This window comes from Limulus polyphemus, unplaced genomic scaffold (genome assembly GCF_000517525.1).
Source record: "Limulus polyphemus unplaced genomic scaffold, Limulus_polyphemus-2.1.2 Scaffold2165, whole genome shotgun sequence".
Lineage (NCBI taxonomy): Eukaryota > Metazoa > Arthropoda > Merostomata > Xiphosura > Limulidae > Limulus > Limulus polyphemus.
The window spans coordinates 132,223-155,537 of NW_013667775.1; the positions used below are offsets into that span (position 1 = coordinate 132,223).

A 23,315-nucleotide genomic window follows, 5' to 3' on the forward strand; every position below is an offset into this window, starting at 1 on the left:
TCTGATTGTAACAGTGTGTTATTTCTATCTTTCTGATTGTAACAGTGTGTTATTTCTATCTAACTGATTGTAACACTGTGTTATTTCTATCTATCTGATTTTAAAACATTTCCTACTCGAGGAAGTAACACTTAAAGCTAAATGTTCTGTATTTCCATTAGAGCTGGGTGATAAATTGATTATCTATGAGTATTGAAATGTCACATAAAATAATTAACTGAAATTGTGAATAAATTTCTTAATGTCACAAAGTAATCAACTAATCAAAATTAGTGTTTGCCGTTGTTACTATCTTTGAATATTCCAACTCTTCAAGTAATTGAAATATTGCCATTATGATATTGTTTCTGATTGTTACTATTTATGGTCATTCCAGCTATACAAATCTGGTGTTAATAATTGATTAATTTAATTTGAATGTATTCTTTAATTGAGCCTAGCAATTGATTAACAAATTCCACTACTTGCCCAGCTCTAATTTCATGTTGATGTTTTGCAGCGAGAGCACTTGGAAAAGAAGTTAAAAGAATCGCGAGAGCACTTGAGTGAAGTAAAATCAACATGGAGTGAGAAGAACAAGAATTTAGAAACACAAGTATACAATAGAAATTTTGGGATGTTCTCCTAATCTCTGCTTGTAGTTAACAATATATTTTTGAAATTGTAGTTATTTATTAGTTTTGGTCTAATAACTAAGAAAATATTGTACTTGTAAATTTCTTTCATTTTAAAAATATTAACGTCCATCATTATAATTTTGCTGTTCAAGTGGACAGGAGGTTCTTTTGTTTTTTTTTGTTATCATTTTCTGCCTTCATGTATATTTTACTCACTTCTACAGAACAGATAAATGTGGTTATAAAACCAGTACCAGCTTCTAAGCAAAACTTGTTTGGTTGTTTTCCGGCTGCAACTTGTGAATGAACAAGCTCTCTTATACGGAGACTTTGTGAAGATCTTAAAGCAAATTGAGTGGATGTAATAATCACATAAGGCTTGTTTCTGTACACTTGACCTATTCAAAGGTTAAATTTGCATGTTCCTTCAATTGAGTCAGAAATTTTCTTGTGATAGAATCAGTATAACCTTGCTTACAGGAAGAACAGCATAGGCAGTGTGTGAGTCTTTTGTTTCGTAGGCTGTTCTGTCACATATTCTGTATAATATTTTTAAGTTTCTTAGGACAATACACTGTAAGTGTCATTTTATTTGGGGAGACTAAGCCTTCCCAAGCCTCTTTTATACACTGCCTCTGAAGGCCAGATAAACTTATAAACAATATTTTACAAGTTCAGTGAAGTAATGCAGTTTTTCAAATCTAAGAAGTACTGTGAGGTTTAAAAATACATATCAATTTTAGGCTATAGTCCAGGAAGTATGGTTAGTAACTGAACTTTTACACTCGGACTAGGTTATTACACTCAGATGTAATATATGATAAGGTTATTACAATCAGATGTAATATATGATAAGGTTATTACAATCAGATGTAATATATGACAAGGTTTATTACAATCAAATGTAATATATGATAACATTATTACAATCAGATGTAATATATGAAAGGGTTATTACAATCAGATGTAATATATGAAAGGGTTATTACAATCAGATGTAATATATGAAAGGGTTATTACAATCAGATGTAATATGTGATAAGGTTATTACAATCAGATGTAATATATGACAAGGTTATTACAATCAGATGTAATATATGACAAGGTTTATTACAATCAGATGTAATATATGACAAGGTTTATTACAATCAGATGTAATATATGACAAGGTTAATTACAATCAGATGTAATATATGACAAGGTTTATTACAATCAGGTGTAATATATGACAAGGTTTATTACAATCAGATGTAATATATGACAAGGTTATTACAATCAGATGTAATATATGACAAGGCTTATTACAATCAGATGTTCAGGAACTGATTTTCTTAAAAACATATTTATTGTATTCTATAATCTCTAATTATCACTTCTTGTTTCCAAACATCATGTTTATTTTTTTTGTACTTTTTAGAGTTTATCATCAATTGTTTTAAAAATTGGGCAAACATGTTGATACAAGTTAATCTTTTTATTATTGTTCAACCAGAATATTATATTTATAATGTGAAAATTTTTCATTTCTCACAACTTTACAAGCATTTTATAACGAAAACCGTTTAAGATAGAACATGACGAATGTTTGATTGAAACTTTAAACCCCCCCCCCGCCAATGATTCTTTGTTTTCAGAGTATAATGATTGATAAAATATGGTCAGGGTTTATAGTTTTTCACAAACTCGTAGCTTACCCAAAACTAATGTGTTTCTGAGGAAGCCATCTTAGTTAGATCATGTTGAGAAGAATATTATGACATGTTAGTTTTTTTGTATTTTAATAGATATCCCTATCTTAGTTAGATCATGTTGAGAAGAATATTATGACATGTTAAATTTTTTGCATTTTAACAGATATCCCTATCTTAGTTGGATCATGTCGAGAAGAATATTATGACATGCTAATTTTTTTGTATTTTAACAGATATCCCTATCTTAGTTAGATCATGTTGAGAAGAATATTATGACATGTTAAATTTTTTGTATTTTAACAGATATCCCTCCTTAATAAGAAAATAACAGAAGATGGTGAAGAGTTTTCAAAATTAGAAAAACAACTCATTGAAGTTAGAAAGAAAGCAAAACAGAAGGAAGAAGAAGTTTGGACTCTAGAAGAGAAAATACAAGAAAGAGACAAGGAATTAGCTAGACTGGTACATAACTTTATATTTTAATGAAATATTTTAAGTTTAGAAGATACCTGAAATTCTTCCCATCTGTGTTAATCCTTAAAACTTCCATATAGTCATCTTTTCTGCTTCTATCATATTGCTTTTTAAATTGTACGTGTCTGGAAGAGAGAGAGATGCTACAGTTTTCCAGCAGGAGGAGTGACAGAAAATGTTAGTAAAATTGATCTACACCAATTTAATGGAATTATAATTTAAAAAAAGAAGAACCGATGATATTCATTAAGGAGGTTTTAATGATTATGAAAAAACTGTAAAATGAAGTACTTTTATTCTTAGCATGAAAGTAACCTTTCACTCAGTAAAGGCTTTGTAAGCTAATGGACAAATATTTAGTAAAAATGCTTTATTTATATTGGCTTTAAATGACAGAATTCATTTTATCCTTGTAGTAAGATAGGCTAAATGTGTGTGAGAGTTTAGAAGCAAACTTTTTTTTTCTCTCAGTTCGTATTAAACTTAACATACACAACAAGATTTTTTTCTTAATGTTCAATTAAATGATTGGGTACCACATCAAGTTAGAATTTCTTTTTTACCTTGTTTTCTTTAGAGAGTGGAGTATGAAGAAGAAATCAGTAAACTAACTTCTGAAGCCCATAACAAAAAACAGGAATTAGAAGGCCATATCTCACTGTTAGGATCTTCTCTATCAGAAATGACAGTACAAAAGCAGAGGGAGAGTGATGAAGCACAAAGAAGGATAGTAAGCTCTCTAGGAGTGTTTTAAATATCCTCATAAGGTTCTAGTGGAAATAAGTCGGTCATTTATAAACCATTAAGATGTTAATAGCGGTTGAGCAAACCATTTCAAATTGTTAATCGTGATGAAGAATGAAAATTGACAAAAAGGCCATTTCTTGAATATCAAAGGTTGCCAGAGCTAAAGAAATATTACTTACCAAGCAGTTTACTTTTTCTATTAGGTAATTTTTTAAGAACATGTGGACAAAAATTTACTGTGATGACTAAATGTTACCCAAAAAATTGGGATATTTATTTCTAGGCTTTAACACTAGCTTCGTTAATTTTGTCTCTAAGCTGTTTTTGTAAATATTCTTCTGTTTTACAATATGGTTATATGTTTTGTGTGTCAAATTTTCAGAATGACTTGATGGCAGCTAAAACAAAGTACTTAGAAAAAGAGACAGGAATGGAGAGTCAAATGGCATTCTTAAGGGATGAAAATATAAAATTGAAGGTGAAGATTATCAAACCATTGTCATTTTCCACAGTTATGGAACATAATTTAATGTCAGAAACTGATCTTTTCATTAGTATCTAAAGGGTTAAAATACAGTCTTTCCAAATTTTAAGAGAACGATGAAGTACCGATGTGCGGAAATAGTAAATACTTAAAAGTAGGGAAATGTTATTTGTCTGTGACAAGTAAATTATGAAAATACGTTGGACAGAAAAAACATAATTAGTTTAGAAAAATATGTTTAAATAGCTATCTATGTCCATACTTTTAATGATTCGTTTGCTTTACATTTTCACCGACAAGCGAGTTTTTGAAATGTTTTCACCTTGTTGTAGTTTTTGTAGAAGTATATACAAGTAAATTATGAAAATATGTTGGACAGAAAAAACATAATTAGTTTAGAAAAATATGTTTAAATAGCTATCTATGTCCATACTTTTAATGATTCGTTTGCTTTACATTTTCACCGACAAGCAAGTTTTTGAAATGTTTTCACCTTGTTGTAGTTTTTGTAGAAGTATTGGCCAAAGCATATCGCTTGTTATTTGTTAATCCAAGTTATTCCAATATGCAGGTTTGAAATAATTGTACATTTTTTATGCACTTTATCATTTTTTTAAAGGAAAGGATTCATTTTTATTTGTATGGTAGTTTATCTTTAATTAGGATTATTTTGAATAACACAAGAATCATGCTTATCTACATAATTATTCTTCTTTCTTTTAAAGAAAGAAAAATTCTTATAAAATTCTCCTTTTCATAATGATTCCTGTACCAAAACAATCACATTTATTTTTGTGAATAGTTTTTTTATTCCCGATCCCTGTGGCACAGCATACATAACCCATTGTGTAGCTTTATTCTTAACTACATACAAAAAAAGAGCTGTTTATTTGACAAAATAAGAAAAGTGTGGTCAGGTAAAAGCATTCAACATTAAAGATATTTTTTTTCTTATTTCATTGACCAAAGCAGGAATAAATTTTTTTTAAATTATCTTTTTCCTGTGTTTTAACAGAATCACATGTTTTTTATTGATAGGAACAGTTTAAGTGTTTTTCTAGTATGTTACTAGGTGGTAAGTACTTTGTTCATAGTTGATTTCATTATTATAATGCAAGTTAAACTTTTTGTAAAATGTTAGGAACTACAAACAGAAGGACCTTTATTTATATTTCTTTGATCTGAACTAGGTTTGTGATGCACATAAAAAACATGTTATTTTATGTTTCTGTGAATATCTAACATGAATATACATTGGATGTACTTGTTTCTGTGGGTATCTAACATGAATATACATTGGATGTACTTGTTTCTGTGGGTATCTAACATGAATATACATTGGATGTACTTGTTTCTGTGAGTATCTAACATGAATATACATTGAATGTTCTTGTTTCTGTAAGTATCTAACATGAATATACATTGGATGTGCTTGTTTCTGTGAGTTTCTAACATGAATATACATTGGATGTGCTTGTTTCTGTGAGTTTCTAACATGAATATACATTGGATGTACTTGTTTCTGTGGGTATCTAACATGAGTATATATTGGATGTGCTTGTTTCTGTGGGTATCTAACATGAATATACATTGGATTTGCTTGTTTCTGTGAGTATCTAACATGAATATACATTGGATGTGCTTGTTTCTGTGAGTATCTAAAATGAATATACATTGGATGTGCTTGTTTCTGTGAGTATCTAACATGAATATACATTGGATGTACTTGTTTCTGTGGGTATCTAACATGAATATACATTGGATGTACTTGTTTCTGTGGGTATCTAATATGAATATACATTGGATGTGCTTGTTTCTGTGAGTATCTAACATGAGTTTTAATTATACGAAAAGATTTTAGGTACTTCATCTTTTCAAGATACTACAGCAGCATTGTGAGAAAACCCATAAGTGATGCTGTGTACACTAGATAAAAGCCACATTCCACCTAGTTTTTGAGCTTAACAGGAAATGTGTTCTTAAAGCTATACACTATAATGTTTTTTTCTTTCTTTTTCTAAAAATTATTTAGTTGTTAATGTGTTTTTATGTGGAAAGAGCTAAAAGTTATGATATGAAAGTGCTATCGCTGTTTATGTGATCTTCCATGTTATTCCACTTCACAGGAAGGCTTTAGAAAGAAGGAAGGAGAGTGTGAAATCCTGTCTCAAAGACTTCATTCATCTAGTAAAGAGTTTGATTGTGCATCCAACAGAGTAAGTTAGGATATTTTTAACAGAATGACAGAATTGAAAACAAAAGAAAATTGTATATGTTTTAGATAAGGAATGAAAAATTAAGTTTTCTAAAACAAACAAGAAAGTAATTATAAAAAACCAATAATATAGTGTTCTGGGGGTGCTTCATTGACTTAACGCTATGGACATGGGTAGGTCAAGGTGCACATGTCATGACAGTTTACAGACTTATAATGAAAACTAACTAAACTACTGTATTGTCAATGTATACGAATTAAACTTGGTTTCAAAATGGTTTATAATTTAATTTTTAATATTGTATAAATTTCAATTTCAACAGGAAATATTTAAATAAATTCTAAAATTTCACTTGTTTGTATCACATAACATTTGTTTGTTCTGATTTGCCCATTTTTATTTTTTTGTCACCCCCCTATATGATGTCTGAAAGTAGCATGAACTAAACAATTATATTTTATATATATGTGTGTGTGGATATTACTAACTCATATTCTAATCTTATTAACCACCAATCTCCTTTCTTTAGTCATGTATAAAAAAGAATGTCGAACCCGCTTGCCACACCCTTCTATTACATTGTCTTTTTTACAAATTGCCAATAATTCTCTCTGACGTTTGATAGTACATCGTGTATAAACAATAGAAAGACAGTTTTAATTTACCATTCATTTTCATTACAGCTTTTCAATTATTTTACTTGCGTCTTCATAGTCAGTTAAGTTATAATAGTTATAGGACATTGTTCTCGTATTCTAAATAAATAAAAATTCAGTAAAATACTAACAACTATAACAAAAACTATGATTAACTATTGTTGACACTAGGATAGAAGATTAGATATTTTAACAGTATTGGCGTATTGGCATGATCACATTACTGTAGGCCCAGCATGGCCAAGTGGTTAGGGTGCTCGACTCGCAATCTGAGGGTCGCGGGTTCGAATCCCCATCCTGCTAAACATGCTCACCCTTTTAGCTGTGTGGGTGTTATAATGTGATGGTCAATCCCACTATTCGGTGCTAAAAGAGTAGCCCAAGAGTTGGCGTTGGGTGGTGATGACTTCCCTCTAGTCTTACACTGCTAAATTAGGGACGGCTAGCGCAGATAGCCCTCGTGTAGCTTTGCGAGAAATTCAAAACAAACACATCACTGTAGTCTTGACATAATGAAGGTAGTATTTGATTGTCATAATGAACCTATTGCCTACTTTGAATAATGAATTTAGTATAAGCTTTACGTAATGAGTCTACTGTGTGTAATATACCATTTACTTTATGTTTGACATCATCAACTTATTTGGTTACAAAATCATTTTATGCTCTGGTAGAATTTTTTTAATCTTAGTCAAATTGATAGTAAAGAATGTAATGGTCATATGCTGCTTTTGTATTCATTAGAACAGTTTGATCTTGTGATAAGTGTTGCTTAAATAGCCACATGCTAGTTATGATTACTGATTAACCCTTACGAGACGGGTCATGAGTGAAAGGTCATGTCATCTCGTTTGTTGACTCGCATTCAAAATTTTATTTAACTATGTCATGAATTTATGTCAATAAGTTTGGTATCAAACTGTAGATTGTAAATCAAATGTTAATACTATATATTACTCAATTTCTTAATTTAAAAGCAAATATTAAAAAAACGCGCAGATACTGCATATTTAAGAAAAGATGAAGAGTCGCTAAATTTTGCGCAAGTTAACTTCTTAAAGCGAAATTTATCTTTTTTGTTTGCAGCTGTTCCTTTTTGAATTATGTTTACAATTTCAATTTTTTTTTGTTATAATTTACTTAGCAAGATCAGTGGATATTGTAGTGGAGGTGAAGAATCAGGTGTTTCTAAACTTTTCACTACCAAAGAAAGAATGTGTAGAATACATGATATATTATAAATTATCGTGTAATATTCTGAAATCAGGATATTCAGCATGTGTTTTTGTTCTACAATATTAAATATATTAAAATCTGCTAATATATATATGCATGTTGGTTCCAGATTGAGCAGTTGGAAAAAGAGTTGAAGACACAATTATCTTCCCTAGAAGAAGTTCAAGAGGTTCTTAAGCAGCGAGAAGCTGAATTGCACACTGTAACACAAGGTTAGTATTATCGGAATTATTCCATTTGGTAAGATAGTTTGTGTTCATTGATGATGGAGAGGAATTAATATTTAGTATGTGTACATTTAGGATAAGAATACTTTCAGGAGTCTCTAAAATTACTAAATGGGGGTGGTTCCTAAAAAAAAGCCATAATTTTGAGGGAAATTCCTAAATTTTGTATGTCTCTTAGCAAAAACTTTAAATGTGTAAATATGTATTTAAACAATGTTTCTTAGCCGGTTTGTTTCATGTCAGTTTTTCCCAGTGAATCCTTATCTTCAACTTGATCATCAGGATACTTCAAAAATGGATACTCGTAGTTTCATATCATGAAGTATGCACTAGTAATCAAACACTGGAGAAACAACAGTTAAGAAGAAAAATTAGTCATGTTTAAAAAAAAAGTTCCTGATGCAATTGTTTGGAAAAAATATCTACTAAGAAAATCATAAATATCCCTAATATTTTTTAATTTACCCTGTAAAATAATTGAAAATAAGCTCTAAGTTTTTGCCCAAAGGTGCTTGAAAGCCTATTATTTGGGATGTAAAATATTTATGAATCTGTGATAAAAAAAACAGTTATAAACTGTAAGATGCTGTTGACCAACTTCTCTTGTTCAAACATTGGACATCAGATAATAATTTTTTGCATGTAGTTGGAAGATAATAAGTGATTTAAAAAAAAAGCTTTAAATATAGGTAAAACATATGGAACAAAATGTTTTCGTCATCCAATATAAACTTATGGAATGTGTTAATCTCCAAGTTTTTCCATATCATTTTCTATTAAACGCATACAAAAACCAAGCCTCTTTTCTGAAGTATTAATTCTGCTTACATTTATGATAAAAATATATAACTTTATCATGATCAGTGAGCACATTTGATGCGTCAAGTGCATGCTTGCATTTCAGTATATTTTTTTAATTGAAGTGAAAATATTAATTCTACATTTATTAATTATATATTAATTCTGCTTACATTTATGATAAAAATATATAACTTTATCATGATCAGTGAGCACATTTGATGTGTCAAGTGCATGCTTGCATTTCAGTATATTTTTTTAATTGAAGTGAAAATATTAATTCTAACTATTTCAACAGTTATTAACTCAACAATATTTTGGCAACCATCTTTCTCCTACTTAATACAACAAATAATGCGGTATGATATAAATTAAACTTTATAATGTTATTATCACAATTTTCAAGTATATATATATATTTATATTACTTGTGTTTAATGTAATAAAAGATGTTAGATCATTAACAACATAAATAATGGAAATATAAATGTTAACAAAAACTTTAGACGTTGGCTGTGGTCATGCTCTTGGATTGTTTCATTCATCTAATAAATCATAATGTTAATGGCTAATTACGATGGTTTTTCAGGCTTGCTTCTGTATGCTTAAGTTTCAACAACAGTACAATTTCTCTGTGAGTTTTCTGTTGACTTGGGAAGGATATTATGACCAATGTAGTGATGACAACCTACTTTAGAGATTATTTTAAATTTCTTTTAGAGAAAGACAGTTTAATGATAAGGAATGCGGAACGCTCGAATCAACTAGAACTTGTGCGACAAGAACTCAGGGAATTAAAAATGCAGCAAGAGACAGAAGAAGTTCAAGGGAAAGAAAGAAAGGTGTGGCAATTTTTGTGCAATGTATGGGACAGTTATAAGTTTTTGTGTGATGTAAGGGACAGTTATAAGTTTTTGTGTGATGTAAGGGACAGTTATAAGTTTTTGTGTGATGTAAGGGACAGTTATAAGTTTTTGTGTGATGTAAGGGACAGTTATAAGTTTTTGTGTGATGTAAGGGACAGTTATAAGTTTTTGTGCGATGTAAGGGACAGTTAAGTTTTTGTGCGATGTATGGGACAGTTAAGTTTTTGTGCGATGTATGGGACAGTTAAGTTTTTGTGCGATGTATGGGACAGTTTTAAGTTTTTGTGCGATGTATGGGACAGTTTTAAGTTTTTGTGCGATGTATGGGACAGTTATAAGTTTTTGTGTGATGTAAGGGACAGTTATAAGTTTTTGTGTGATGTAAGGGACAGTTTTAAGTTTTTGTGCGATGTAAGGGACAGTTATAAGTTTTTGTGCGATGTATGGGACAGTTATAAGTTTTTGTGCGATGTATGGGACAGTTATAAGTTTTTGTGCGATGTATGGGACAGTTATAAGTTTTTGTGCGATGTATGGGACAGTTATAAGTTTTTGTGTGATGTATGGGACAGTTTTAAGTTTTTGTGTGATGTATGGGACAGTTATAAGTTTTTGTATGATGTATGGGACAGTTATAAGTTTTTGTGTGATGTAAGGGGTCAGTTATATTTGTATCCAGTGGTAAAACTGTCATATGGAATAACTGCAGCTGTCATACAACTGAAAACTGGAATCAGCTGTATGAATAAATATTTTGAAAGGGTTTTAGACACTAATAATACAAATGTTTGAATGGATCTTAAATTTCAGGACAAGAGATTTACCTTCTGAATAATCTTCGTCTAAGTAAGTTGAGTCGTGCATTCGTCTCAACAAATAAAGCAAACAAGCAAACTTATTTGATATTACTGCAGATGACAAATTATTATTTATGTATGATTATGATTACGTATTTGCATATTAACAGATTTTTCTAAAATATTTTTTTATGTTTCAGTTAATGCCTAAAAAAATTTTTTCTGTAAATTGTAATAGCTGTAAAATATTCTAACAGATAAAAATAGCTTTTGTAACAAGTATTAATGATTATTAAATCACTGCTTGCATATACATTTTCTTAACAGAATAACTTTTTAAAACTAGTACAAAAGAAAGTTTAATATCTTGTATGACTGTTGAACAGTTATACGTATCTAGCAAAAAATCTGTCAAGTTTGTGTAAAATATTGATATAACTTCCCTCAATCAAATATCAGCTCTAATTACATCTTGATAGTAAGTGTTCAAGCTTATAAGTTGTAGTAAAACAATTATAATTTTTAATCGTATATTTTTTTTTAAAACAGTGCTTTATTACGCTCATAACCATTCTATACAATTATGATGACTATATGCACATAAAAGGTGGATTATTCATAGAACTTTAGAATCTAAATCATGCCATCTAGGTTAAGCACGTAATAATCTTAAAGTAATTACTTATGACTGGAGCAGGGCAATTAATTCAATATAAGTGATTATTTATGAGCATTGAGTAATGTCACATGAGATAACCAATTAATTAATCAATATTACAGTTCGGTTGATTAATATTACAGAAATAATCAACTAGTGTTATTGTTTATTCCAACTATCTAGTAATCAAAATATCGCCATTAGAATTTAATTAATTCAGGTTTGTTCATTTTAATCAATTAGTGGCATGACTCATGAAAATAATCAAGTAATTAAAATATTGCCATTATGTTTGTACTTAGTCACAAAGTGATACAATGTATATGTGCTGTGTATGCTGTAGGTATCGAAACCCTAATTGTAACGTTATAAGTTACTTTTAGGGAGTTTTTTTTTGGTGAACTCGTGAGACTAACCAGTTTTGTTTTTTTTCAGCCATCTCATGAGAATAATCAATTAGTTGAATGTAATCAATTAATGAGCCTAAATTAACCAAACAGAAAATTCCGTTAACTGCATACTTCTACTTACAACACGATAGCGAAACAGAATTATTTGAGAACTGTAAGACAAAACCACAGGGGGTACAGTATAGATAATAGTTGAAAATACAGGCACTAAATTTAATGTGTTGGTTTGCATGTTTACCATGTACAAGATTGTGTTTCATACCGGCATCTTTGTAGGGTGCCATTTTGTGTAGAATCATTTGATAATGATTTAGATGTAACAGCAATTTTGTACAGAGTCCATTGTAATACAATTATTAATATTTAGTGTAATAATATGTAATTATGATAAGCACTGCATTAATTTATTAGAGAATACTGCAAGAATTAAATGAAACATCAAAATGTTTCTTGTTGCTGTTATAAATATTATGAATGTTTTTATCATAATTATTAGATCGATGAATTTGAGAAACAAGCCACACAACATGTGGAACTTTCAGCCAGGGTGTTAGAACTAAAGTCTGTTGTAGAAGATCTTGAAGAACAACTAGCTGACAGAAACAAGGTAACAGTTTGTTTACACTGTTCAGTAGAAGTATCCAAAAAATCGACTCCCAATTGTTTTCAAAACTGTGATTGAGGTCTCTCAAAGAATTATGTCATAGAAAAAAATTACTTTGTCCACCTCGATTACTGTGACAGATTCTAGATGTTGAACATCGAGATGAAATAACCATAGCTGTTATTTAAAGAAACTGAACCGAGTTTTGTATAGAGAGAGTAAGTAGTAGAAAAACTAAATTTAGTTTTTAAATGCTTCAGGTATGTATGTTGTAGTAACTTCAGGACTTGACATGATCATGCAAAGTGTCAATCTGTTGTTTTTCTGATTACATTAGTTTGTTTATTTTTGTTCTTTAGTCAATTTTTCCTTCAACTTGTAGACCATCAAGTTACAACAACAGAGGTTAGTGGATATGAAGAAAACTCTTCAAAAAGAATTTCGGGCTCAGAAAAACAACGATAACTTCAAGACATCTGACAGTGTAGAACTGGGCTCGTCTTTTCCCTCTCACCTAAATGTACTAGAGCACCAAGGTTCTAGCCATAATCAAAATCACTTGGACCTAAAGAAAGATGATGTCAACTTTAAGTACCTAAGACATGTCATCTTGAAGTTCATGACATCCAGGGAGTGTGAGGTTAGTTAAATATTCATTATAAAAGTGAGAAGTGAAAAATAAATATAAATCTCGTCAATATTCTACAGCTAAAATGCTAGGGATAACAGAAATAGGAAAATGTAAGTTAGTCAGCATTTTTATTTTTATTTTTTTATTTCTGCTCATATACTGTAGTGTTCGTAATTAATAGAAATTAAAATATACTGTGGTGTTCGTAATTAATAGAAATTAAAATATACTGTGGTGTTCGTAATTAATAGAAATTAAAATATACTGTGGTATTTGTAATTAATAGAAATTAAAATATACTGTAGTGTTCATAATTAATAGAAATTAAAATATACTGTAGTGTTCGTAATTAATAGAAATTAAAATATACTGTAGTGTTCGTAATTAATAGAAATTAAAATATACTGTAGTGTTCGTAATTAATAGAAGTTAAAATATACTGTAGTGTTCGTAATTAATAGAAATTAAATGTTTCAGGTAAATCAAGTTTACATAATTCAAATTTTGGAAGTTTTGATGAAATGGTTGGCAACCATGACTGTTATGGTTTGTAAAGTATTAACTAGTATACATAAGTTTAATTTATCCTCTTCTTAACAACCTGGATCTTTGGTTGACTATACGATAGTTGCCTGATAATTTTTAAAACCTAGTCTTTAAACATTAAACCAAATTCTGATAATCGTCTTGGTTTCCTGATCATGTACTAACATAGTTTTGTTAACATAGAAGTTTTATGACCTCTTTACTACTTCACAAGGACTAGTTTATTTGTTTGTTTGTTGTTTTTTTTTTTACTAGGCTCAGCAACTCATTAGAGCTGTATCAGTGCTTCTTCATTTTACTCCTGAAGAAGAAAGACTTATTAAAGAAACTGTGAACTGGAAGATGTCATGGTTTGGGACCAAACCTGAATTATCAAAAGGTCACCTCAAGTCTGGGGTGTTTGTACCTTTTTAGCCTCTGAGGATTGTTTTCAGACTGTTAGCTAAAACAGTTGTGAAGCAACTAAACCATCTCCAGAAATTTGTAGATAGTTTAAACAAATGGCTACGAACTGAAAGTTTGGTTTCTACAGAAACTATTCTCAAATCATATATCTTATAAGGCAGAAATATAGTAACACCTAGTCTGATTTTGAAGGTTTATATACTACAGGGTCAAGTTGAAAGAAGGGTTGTGTAAGAGTATCAGTATAGCCGTACTACAGGGTCAAGTTGAAAGAAGGGTTGTGTAAGAGTATCAGTATAGCCGTACTACAGGGTCAAGTTCAAAAACGGGTTGTGTAAGAGTATCAATATAGCCGTACTACAGGGTCAAGTTGAAAGTTGTTGAGGTCATTTAGCATTGTGCACTTTTAACATAATTCGAGTTTTGTGTGTGTTTAGTGTTTTTAATTATAAGGAAATTATGCCAAAGTTTTGAGGGCTTCACTGTTTTAAAAAGGTTGATATTCAGTAGGCTTTAACTGTTTTTTAAAAGTTGTTTCTTAAGATGTTTAATAAAGTAATTTCACACTTTATATCTCTTGGTTTTTATGAATTTAGCAAATGCTGAAATACTTATTTTAAGTATGTAATTTTTTCTATTAATCTTAAAGTTGTGAAGTTTCGGTGGAGATTTCTCAACGGGCTGTGCTATTTACATTTATATCTTCACATGTCCACTTCTTTCAAGTGCACTTAACATGGTGATGTAGTTTGTCAGACTTGAGTGATAGCCTTACTCTTTATTTTATAATGTAGCTAGTAGCTGTAGATAATGTGTTGCTTAGAAAGTGAACAAAATACTGTAAAGGTAATAGATAATACTCCAGCATCCTCTCATTGAGTATGGTGTTTAATGACTTCCAACAGCAAGTGTTTATAACATATTTTGAAACTACCCATGAAATATGGACATTTGAGTATCTTCTTTTCATAAGTGACTGTTAGTATGTAGACCAAAGTATACTCTTGACTCTTTATGATGGTTTACTGAAGTAAACAGTCTGTTCTTTAATGTAAAATTGATTGCTGCTTCATTCCCTGATCTTGTTATGTAATTACCCTTGTTGTTTGAGAATTAAGGCCTAGTGGTTAAGATGTTCATTTTGTGATCAGTTGTGGGATTGAATGGGCACACTGCCTTGGTCTGTACTGCAACAAGGACTCCACCCATTTAACACGGGGTGTGGGGGGAACCTAGGCTATTATTCCTGTAACTTACATCTTTACGTTGCAGAGTCTGGACTCGTCGTCTTGGCTCTCACATGATGACTACTTTGTCATCATCTGTATATATCAAAGTTGAATATTTTTGCTAGCTATTTCAGTTACGTTTTTTTTTCTTTCTTAATCTGATGATTAAATTTAAGGATTTCTTGAAACTTTTACATCATCTGTTTGACCCATTAAGACGTACATAATGACTAGTGGTTCTGTTATTTATCCAAGTATAGCTTACTTAGCGACATGATAATTATATATACAGGTAGTTATATCTAAGTTTGTATTTTTAAAAACTGTGTTAGTTAGTTTTGTTAGTGGTTATATAAAGTGTGAATAAAAACAGTTCTCAAAACTGTGTTATGTTGAGAGCCTTAAAGCGTATGCCCCAGTTTCAGGTGGTTTTGAAAACTTTTATGTTGAGAACATTAAAGCATATGCTCTAGTTTTGAATAGTTTTCAAAACTATGTTATGTGGATAACATTAAGTATATGGTCCAGTTTTGTATAGACATGAGAACTACTTTATATTACAAAAGATTAATGTAATTCTTCTATTTTGGTGGAAGTTTGAAAACTACTTTATGTTGAAAGGATTAATGCATATGCTCCAGTTTTGGAGAAAATTTGAGCCACCCAGTCATTCCTTATTAAAAAGAGGGGGAGGGGTAGAATTTGTGATCTATCACCTGGAAAAGTTCCAATAATTGACAGGTGTTATTAATTATAATCGTGCTTTGCTACCTTTTGAAATAGTGTTCTGGTCACTAATGTGTTTGTTGTGTCCCAGCCAACCTGATGAGTTCTGGATTGAGTGAAATGACAGTTGATATGGTGAACACTGTGGTTGGAATACTACTACTGTACACTCTTCTAATTCTTGAAAATCCATAAGGGACTTGTTAAAAATGTAGAGTATAATAGGCCTAACACTGGTGTCTTATGATAAGTATAATTAAGTATTTACATAAGACTACATTCATTTTCAACACAAGATCTTAAAAGAGTTATACATACCACTTTTTTAACTATTGTGACACAGGAAATGTTTTTATAAAACCTTATATTGGAGAGGAAACACCTTTTTTTTTAAATTTATTTACTTTGTTAAACCAGTTTAATTGTAACCTCCATTATATAGCTTCACAGTGTCTGTTTTCTCTCGCTTTAATTGAAAGTTTTGGCAAAGAAAGCCCTTTAATATAAAATAAGAAACCTTGAATTGCTGTAATATTTTTGTCCACTTTTTTTTTTTTGGAGTTTCACTGTGTAGTGTATTTAATAACGTAGCTAAATGCATTTACATTATATGTTCTTGGTTTTGGTCTTTTTGATAAATTGCATCAATAATGTATGGGATTAAAGTGTAACTTGCTTTATTTTAAAAAGCTGTAATTTTGTTGTTGTTTTTTTATTGGTATCTACAGCTTGTAACTTGTATATGTTAGAGGAAAGTTTATCAAAGTATAAATCATTTTTTCTTTTAACATCTTTATGTTGTACATGTGTCCGGTCAGAAGTGTTTGAGAGAGAGAGATGGGATGATCTTTCATCGTAAGAAAATTGTTTTCTAATTTTGTGATAGCTCTGGTACATTTGTTGTTTTCAGTGTGGTGGGGTTGCTACATCAAAGAATTTCCCTCGTATACATTTCTAATCGGTATTGTTTTTTATTGCATCTTGATGTGAAACTTATGTGGACAATTTTTATATTCAGTATATGCTTTAAATCAAGAAATGAACAAGATTCACAAAAACAATGAAACACTAATAGTTTAGGTGATACAACCTATTTGTATGTGTATAGAAAAATACGTGCAGAAACAAAAAGATTATATAGATATAAATTTTATTAACTTCATTAAAACACAAAATTATTAATTTTTGATAGCTTAGGCAGAGTATTCAGATTGAGCTGACTGTGAAATGGGCAGCTAGTGCCTCCTAGAGAAACACTTGTAGAAATATATTGGTGACTATACAATCTACTTATGCAGATTAAGTCTAGGGGATGATGTTTCAAAAGTCTTTTGTCTTGGGGTCACTTTGAGCTTTGACTTAGCAGGTATTTTGATTTAAGAATTCTTAAATGAAGTCCCCCATTTTTTTCTCTTCGTCCAACTTGTGGCTGAAGATTTTACAGAAAGAAAGAAATTAATAATTATACAGAGAGGAAATAATGAGGATGTAAAAAAATAAAACTAATAATAACTATGGTCTTGATGATGATATTAATTGTATAATCTAGATTTAAGTACGCGAGGATAATGAAGATCAAGCAAGCAAAAAAATCTCGGAAATATAAAAACAGACTGTCTATAGTGTATCATTAATTAAAATTCAAACATTGGCACCCTCAACGGCCTTGGCCTTTTGGGTGTGAATCTATAGATCCTACACTTAGGTTTTTAATGTGAGAGGAAAGTGGAAGAACCTTGAGAAAAATCAACTTTTACTACCCAGATGCCAAATAATCTATGCAGATAGTGCCCGAGTTGTGGGGCTAAAAAGGTTGTTGATTAGTATGTACAGGGTGTCCATAAATTGTGCCCCATTTTAAAAATTAATAACTTCAAAAATATTACAGATAGAACACGCTGGTTTTATTTAACTTGACGTACAACTCTTGTCTTAGTATACTTCCACGTGTGCACTGTTTGTTGCTCGAAGAATGTCTAGTTAATATTCTATCTCCCTCCAGGGTTGTTCATCATCTCAGATTATTCTGTGGCGAAGATCCACAATATCACCTACAGGTCTCTAATATACCTGATTTTTCACAACCCCCCACAAGAAAAAATCCAATGGGGTTATGTCAAGGAACATGGGGGGACCATCATGTTGGTTCATCTGTCTGGGAATGTGTTATTTGGGAACTCCTGGACCTCAAGACTACTGTCTTGTTGAAAAATAACATAAGGAAAACAAACAGTTAGAGCTTATTTAGGTAATTTGTCACAGTTGTTTCAGCAAAGAAAAATGGCTCGATAATTCTATCATGCATCAAGCCACACCACACAATAATCTCTAGGCTGTCATGTTTGTGCTCGTACACCACATGTGGGTTTTGTGACTCACAAATACAGACATTATGGCAACTGACATGTAGTCTTGTCTGAAAATAAAACCTTTGCCAGGTATTCATTATTCTAATCTATCCGATCAAGGATTTCCACTGTAAAGTCCTTGCATCTTTGTCCATCATCTGATTCGAGGGCTTGCAGTAATTGTACTTTGTAGACATGTAAATAATGTCGTTTGTGTAAAACTTTGTTCACTGTGTATTTTAGCAAGTTAAGATCAAGGGAAGTATGACAAACGGATTTCTTAAGAAACACCTATTGTACTCGATCAAAAAGGTTGAAAAGCGAGCTTAAGTGGGTTAGTAGGTTAAATAAGGCATTTTTAATAAGAATGATGTTACTGATTGTATCCTAGCCAGATGCAAAGTTCTTAAGTTTTTTTTTGTGTGAAGTTTGATTTTGACTGTTGTGATGTGTTTTTTTTTATGGTGTCTGGAGTTAGTGACGGGGAAGTTGGGGGGTGTTAAAAGTGGTTCTTCTCTGTTATAAAGGTGTTAACTGTTTGAATACTGTTGTTGAATGAAGCACAGTAGGGTGTGATGAAAGTTTGGTGGAAATAACGGACAAATAATTTAGCTTTTCCTGACACATTACTGCACTTTTGCTGTTGTAAGTTATATTATTAATGTTTGATTTTTTTCCAGAATAAAAATGGGTGGGTTTTGGTGGCAAAAGTCATGCCATTTTTTTTTTGTTGCTAATTCAATTATTAAGCAGTTGTTTGGTTTATTGCAGCCTTGATTTTGTTATCGCTGGTATAAATGAAAAGTTTTCTGTGGGTGATAAGTGTTTTTATTTGCAGGGTTATCAACGAGTTACGTGTGTGGGTATTGATTATTTTGCTGGGAATGGTTCTGATGCTCTGGGGTGAGATACTGTGTTATAACTAGGAATGTTAAAGTTAGAATTATCTTTTAATCTAGTTTCATTGATAATGTCAGCATTAGTACTATTGCTTAGATTATAGAGTTAATATTTTTTAGTGGCTAGGTCACCTTGCATATTAATGTGTAAGAAACATACCATACAGTAAAATCAAATTAAGGTATTTACCTGTAGCAGTCTTCAGGCACGGGTTGGTTGGTGGCAGTGATCCTACTGAATGTGTGTCCCTCGAGTTCTTCGGGTGTAGGTCCCTGCATGTGAAGATAGAAGATGGCAACTTGTGTGAAGAAGAGGTTGTGTTTGCTGGTGACCTGGTGTTCTTAAGATGCTTGTTGGAGAACCACGTTTAACATAGATGGCGAGGAGGGTAATGATTGGATAATTACCATCATGGGTATTACATAAAATATATTCATTATTTGAGGTAATTTGACTGTTTTGGAAGACAATTTTAATGTTCTTTTTGTAAATTAGGGCAATGCTCCTAGTGCCTGTTAATTGGGATGTTAATTTCATATTGTAACCAGGTAAATTAAAACTTCATTTATTATTATATCTGTGTCTTGGCTGCTGCTGCAAAGTTCATTCTTTTTGTGATGAAGTCTCCCTGAATATTTAAATGTAGTAAGAAAATGATTTTATCCACATTCTGTGCTAGGGAAATAGGATCCAGGTTTTCCAGCTTTAGATAGGAATTTGCATCCTAGCAGATCTCATGATAGAGTTAGAGCAGACCTGGATTTCTTCAGGTATTCCTGACCTATGGCTAGGACCTTAACGATGAAGGCCACGAAGTGTTCACTGAATCCACCTTGGTATAAACATTGATGGTGTGGAGTTTGAGTCTGTGAGCTGGCAGCTTCAGCCTATGTTTTTGGTCAAGCTTGTGTTGAAGGCTTCACAGGAGGTGGTGGGTGACTGGGTTTGTCCCCAAGAGAAAGACGTTATGGTGGCTTACTTGTTTGTTGCAGCTGAACTGGATTGGCAGTGGTTGGAACAGTGAGGCCCAACTTGTTCTTGTGTAGTTCCATCACTTGTTTAAATTTTGGACAGCTGTGATAGGTTGGCAAGTGGGATCAGTTACTGTAGCAGGTTTCTTAGCGAGGCTTGTTGCACTCACTGACAGGGTGGAGGCCTCCACACCTGATGCACCTGGCTGAAGTCTTGCAGGTGGCTTGTGTGTGCATAAACTGCTGGTGTTTAAAATACTGGCTTACTGTTGTTGCTGGAGATTTTTGGTGGGTTCCACAAGGTACTCGATGAACCAGGAGGCTATGCCTTTGTTGATAAGTTTCTTGGCAATGTCAGCATCCTGGAATGAGACTTTAATTAGTGTAGTGTGTTTACATGTTTTGAAAAAATGAATTCTTTTGATGGAAGTTGGATGAGTATTCTGAGCCTCCAATTCTTTGGCATCATCAGTAGTTATATCAGATGATATGTTCCTGTTGACCATGTAGGTTTTTCTAGCAGGGCTTCAGGTATATGAATGGTGACACAGGCTCTGTGGAATACTGTTGATGGCCAGGACTTGAGAATCCAGCTGTAATCCTGTGGTTGGCAGCACTTGACAACAATTCCACCCTTGGGGAGTCGTTGAACTTCACTGAAGGTGATCCTGGGAAAACTGACTTGATTTCCTGAGTGATGTCTGGCTCCTAAAGGTTGCAGGAACACCTTCAATGATAACTGATGGAGACAGCAGGTTGTTCTTTTTTTCCAAAATTTGTCTGAGTCAATGATTCTAGTTTTGTCCCAGTCTATTTTGTGTCCAGTTGATATAGTTCTGCAATGGCTGAATTCTGTGCTGTCTTTGTGTTCTTTTATTCTTGTCCCAGGTTGTCTTCCTGTTTCTCATTTGTAGGTTTCCATTCATTTTTGACCAGGATAGATCTTGTTGTTTTGTAAGATTTCCAGCAGAAGTTTATATTGAACATCTTGGCTATACATTTAAGTTTTTCTTTTACGTTTTGCACGTAGTGGGGAGGTAAACAGTAGTAGTACTATTCACCTTATCTTTTCTTTCTGTTGTGGTCTTTTATGGGGGAATTTATAATGAAGGTAGAAGTATAGCCATTATGTTTAAAACACCTTAGGATGTTTGATGAATGTCCCACCACAGATGTTTTCAGCTCTCTTGTTCAGTCATTGGAGTATACTGCATTTTATGGAAGTTAGATGATAGGTTTGGATGTGTAGGTATCTGTCAGTGTGGGTAGGTTTTGTGTATACAGTTGTAGTAATTTTTCCTTTTTGTCTACTGGTGAGTATCTCAAGAAATGGTAGACTGTTTTGTTTCTCTATTTCCATAGTGAAGTGGATTCTTTTGTCTATGGATTTAAGACGTTCTAGGAAGGCTAGTAAGTTTTCTTGACTGTTTCATAAACATAGCACTTATAAAAAAATTAGTTTTACATCTGTAAATGAAAGGGATCAAAGTCTTCCAGGAAAATGTCTGCTAAAACTGGAGAGTGATGATCCCATGGCTAGATTTGTTCCTAGAAATCTTCATTGTAGGCAACTAGTCATTAGTTCCATGATGGCTGTATCTTCATGTCAATTCCGTGTGTTACAAGAGTTATCATTCAACAATCTTTGTTTGGTAATGCAAAGGATTTCTGAGGTCAGAACATTAGTAAACAGGTCTATGACATTTAAAGATATAAAACTTTCATAATGTCGTTCTTTACAATTGAGCTGCATAAACAGATTGTATAGTCAACAATATATTTCTTATAGGATTATATTATCCCAGCCCCCACTCTCTTTAACAATTTAATCATAATATCTTTAACTCAATCGATCTCTCAGAAATCTATTGAAACAGAATTGCACTCACTTAGTCTGCTCCAGTCCTTTTCGACTGTTCTCTCTCTGACTGACATCTTTACCACATGGACAAACAGATGCACATGTTTTGCTCTGATTACAGAGAACGACAGTCTTTTCACAGCTCTCCCGGCAGGCTTGGGTCAACATCATCCTCGTCTCCAAGCATCTCTCAACAACCCACTCTCTATATTAAACTAAGACCAGTGGCTATATCAAACTTTGTTTGACCTTAAACTTTTCAACTGCATGAAGTGAAAGGAAGCAAAAAGTTTCTGACCACCAGGGTTTTTTTCAGGCCCCAAGATTTTGAAACCTAAATTCCTGCCATGAATTTGATTTGAAGATATTTCTATAAACGTTTCTCCAATAGACAGTAACTACTCATTTCACAGTCAACTCAGTATTAATTATCAATTAAACAATAACATTTAAATAAACTTCATTAACAAAAAAAGCAAATGGAAATTTTATTAATCACCTTTATGTGACATTACATGTTACCTGTCTATCAGCAAGGTAAGAAGTCAAAGGAATTGTTTTAAATATTCCTGGTGATACTCTAGTATGTGTATACATACATACATACATACACAGATTACCACCAGTTAATATGTGTTAAATTTTAATTTCGAGAATTTTATTTTTCTATATTTATCATAGGAATACAAAAAAAAAACCCTTAATTTCTGTAATTGTTAAACACCCAATTTCTACCTGTAGATTGTTAAAAGGATTATAAAACCCTTACCTGAATAGTTCAATAATAATTGATCATCCATCCTCTTCCCTTTCAATATCATGCACTTATGAACTTTTCTGACAAATGTTATAAATTTCAGTTAATCTTGTTTTGTGTCTTTGTTGTTGGTGTAACGGTGAATTATTTTCGACAATTTTTTTTTTATATTCCATTGGTGCTGAACATTCTAATATTTTGAGTTATGAAAAGCAATATGAAAATTTGTCTTAAGTTTTGTATTTTCTCATCATTCTTATATAAATGCTGAACATTTGCCCATATATTTTTGGATGTAGATAATTTGATTATTTTCATTTATATATACAGTGCTAAATGGAGAAGTTTAATTCAGTTGTCAAAATGCTAATCTTCTGCACTTTTCAGTGTGATAAACTTTAATGTAAAGATTATTCTTATTCATAATTCAAGTTGAACATAAAGATCATGTTATATTTAT

At 31.8% G+C, this 23,315-nt stretch overlaps 1 protein-coding gene across 2 annotated transcripts in view; it reads left to right on the forward strand.

Annotated features, from left to right (window-relative positions):
* Window positions 1-23,315, forward strand: part of LOC106466136 (golgin subfamily A member 1-like) — a 39,066-nt gene extending 15,751 nt beyond the window's left edge. The window contains exons 9-18 of one of the 2 annotated variants that reach the window (XM_013926375.2): window positions 500-595; window positions 2,612-2,770; window positions 3,360-3,512; window positions 3,912-4,007; window positions 6,140-6,229; window positions 8,231-8,333; window positions 9,867-9,988; window positions 12,374-12,484; window positions 12,864-13,121; window positions 13,914-23,315. In XM_013926375.2, coding sequence (XP_013781829.1) covers window positions 500-595; window positions 2,612-2,770; window positions 3,360-3,512; window positions 3,912-4,007; window positions 6,140-6,229; window positions 8,231-8,333; window positions 9,867-9,988; window positions 12,374-12,484; window positions 12,864-13,121; window positions 13,914-14,072 — 1,347 coding nt within the window. In that variant the 3' untranslated portion in view covers window positions 14,073-23,315. The remainder of the gene's footprint in view (window positions 1-499; window positions 596-2,611; window positions 2,771-3,359; window positions 3,513-3,911; window positions 4,008-6,139; window positions 6,230-8,230; window positions 8,334-9,866; window positions 9,989-12,373; window positions 12,485-12,863; window positions 13,122-13,913) is intronic. The other variant, XM_022394097.1, reaches the window with a different exon arrangement.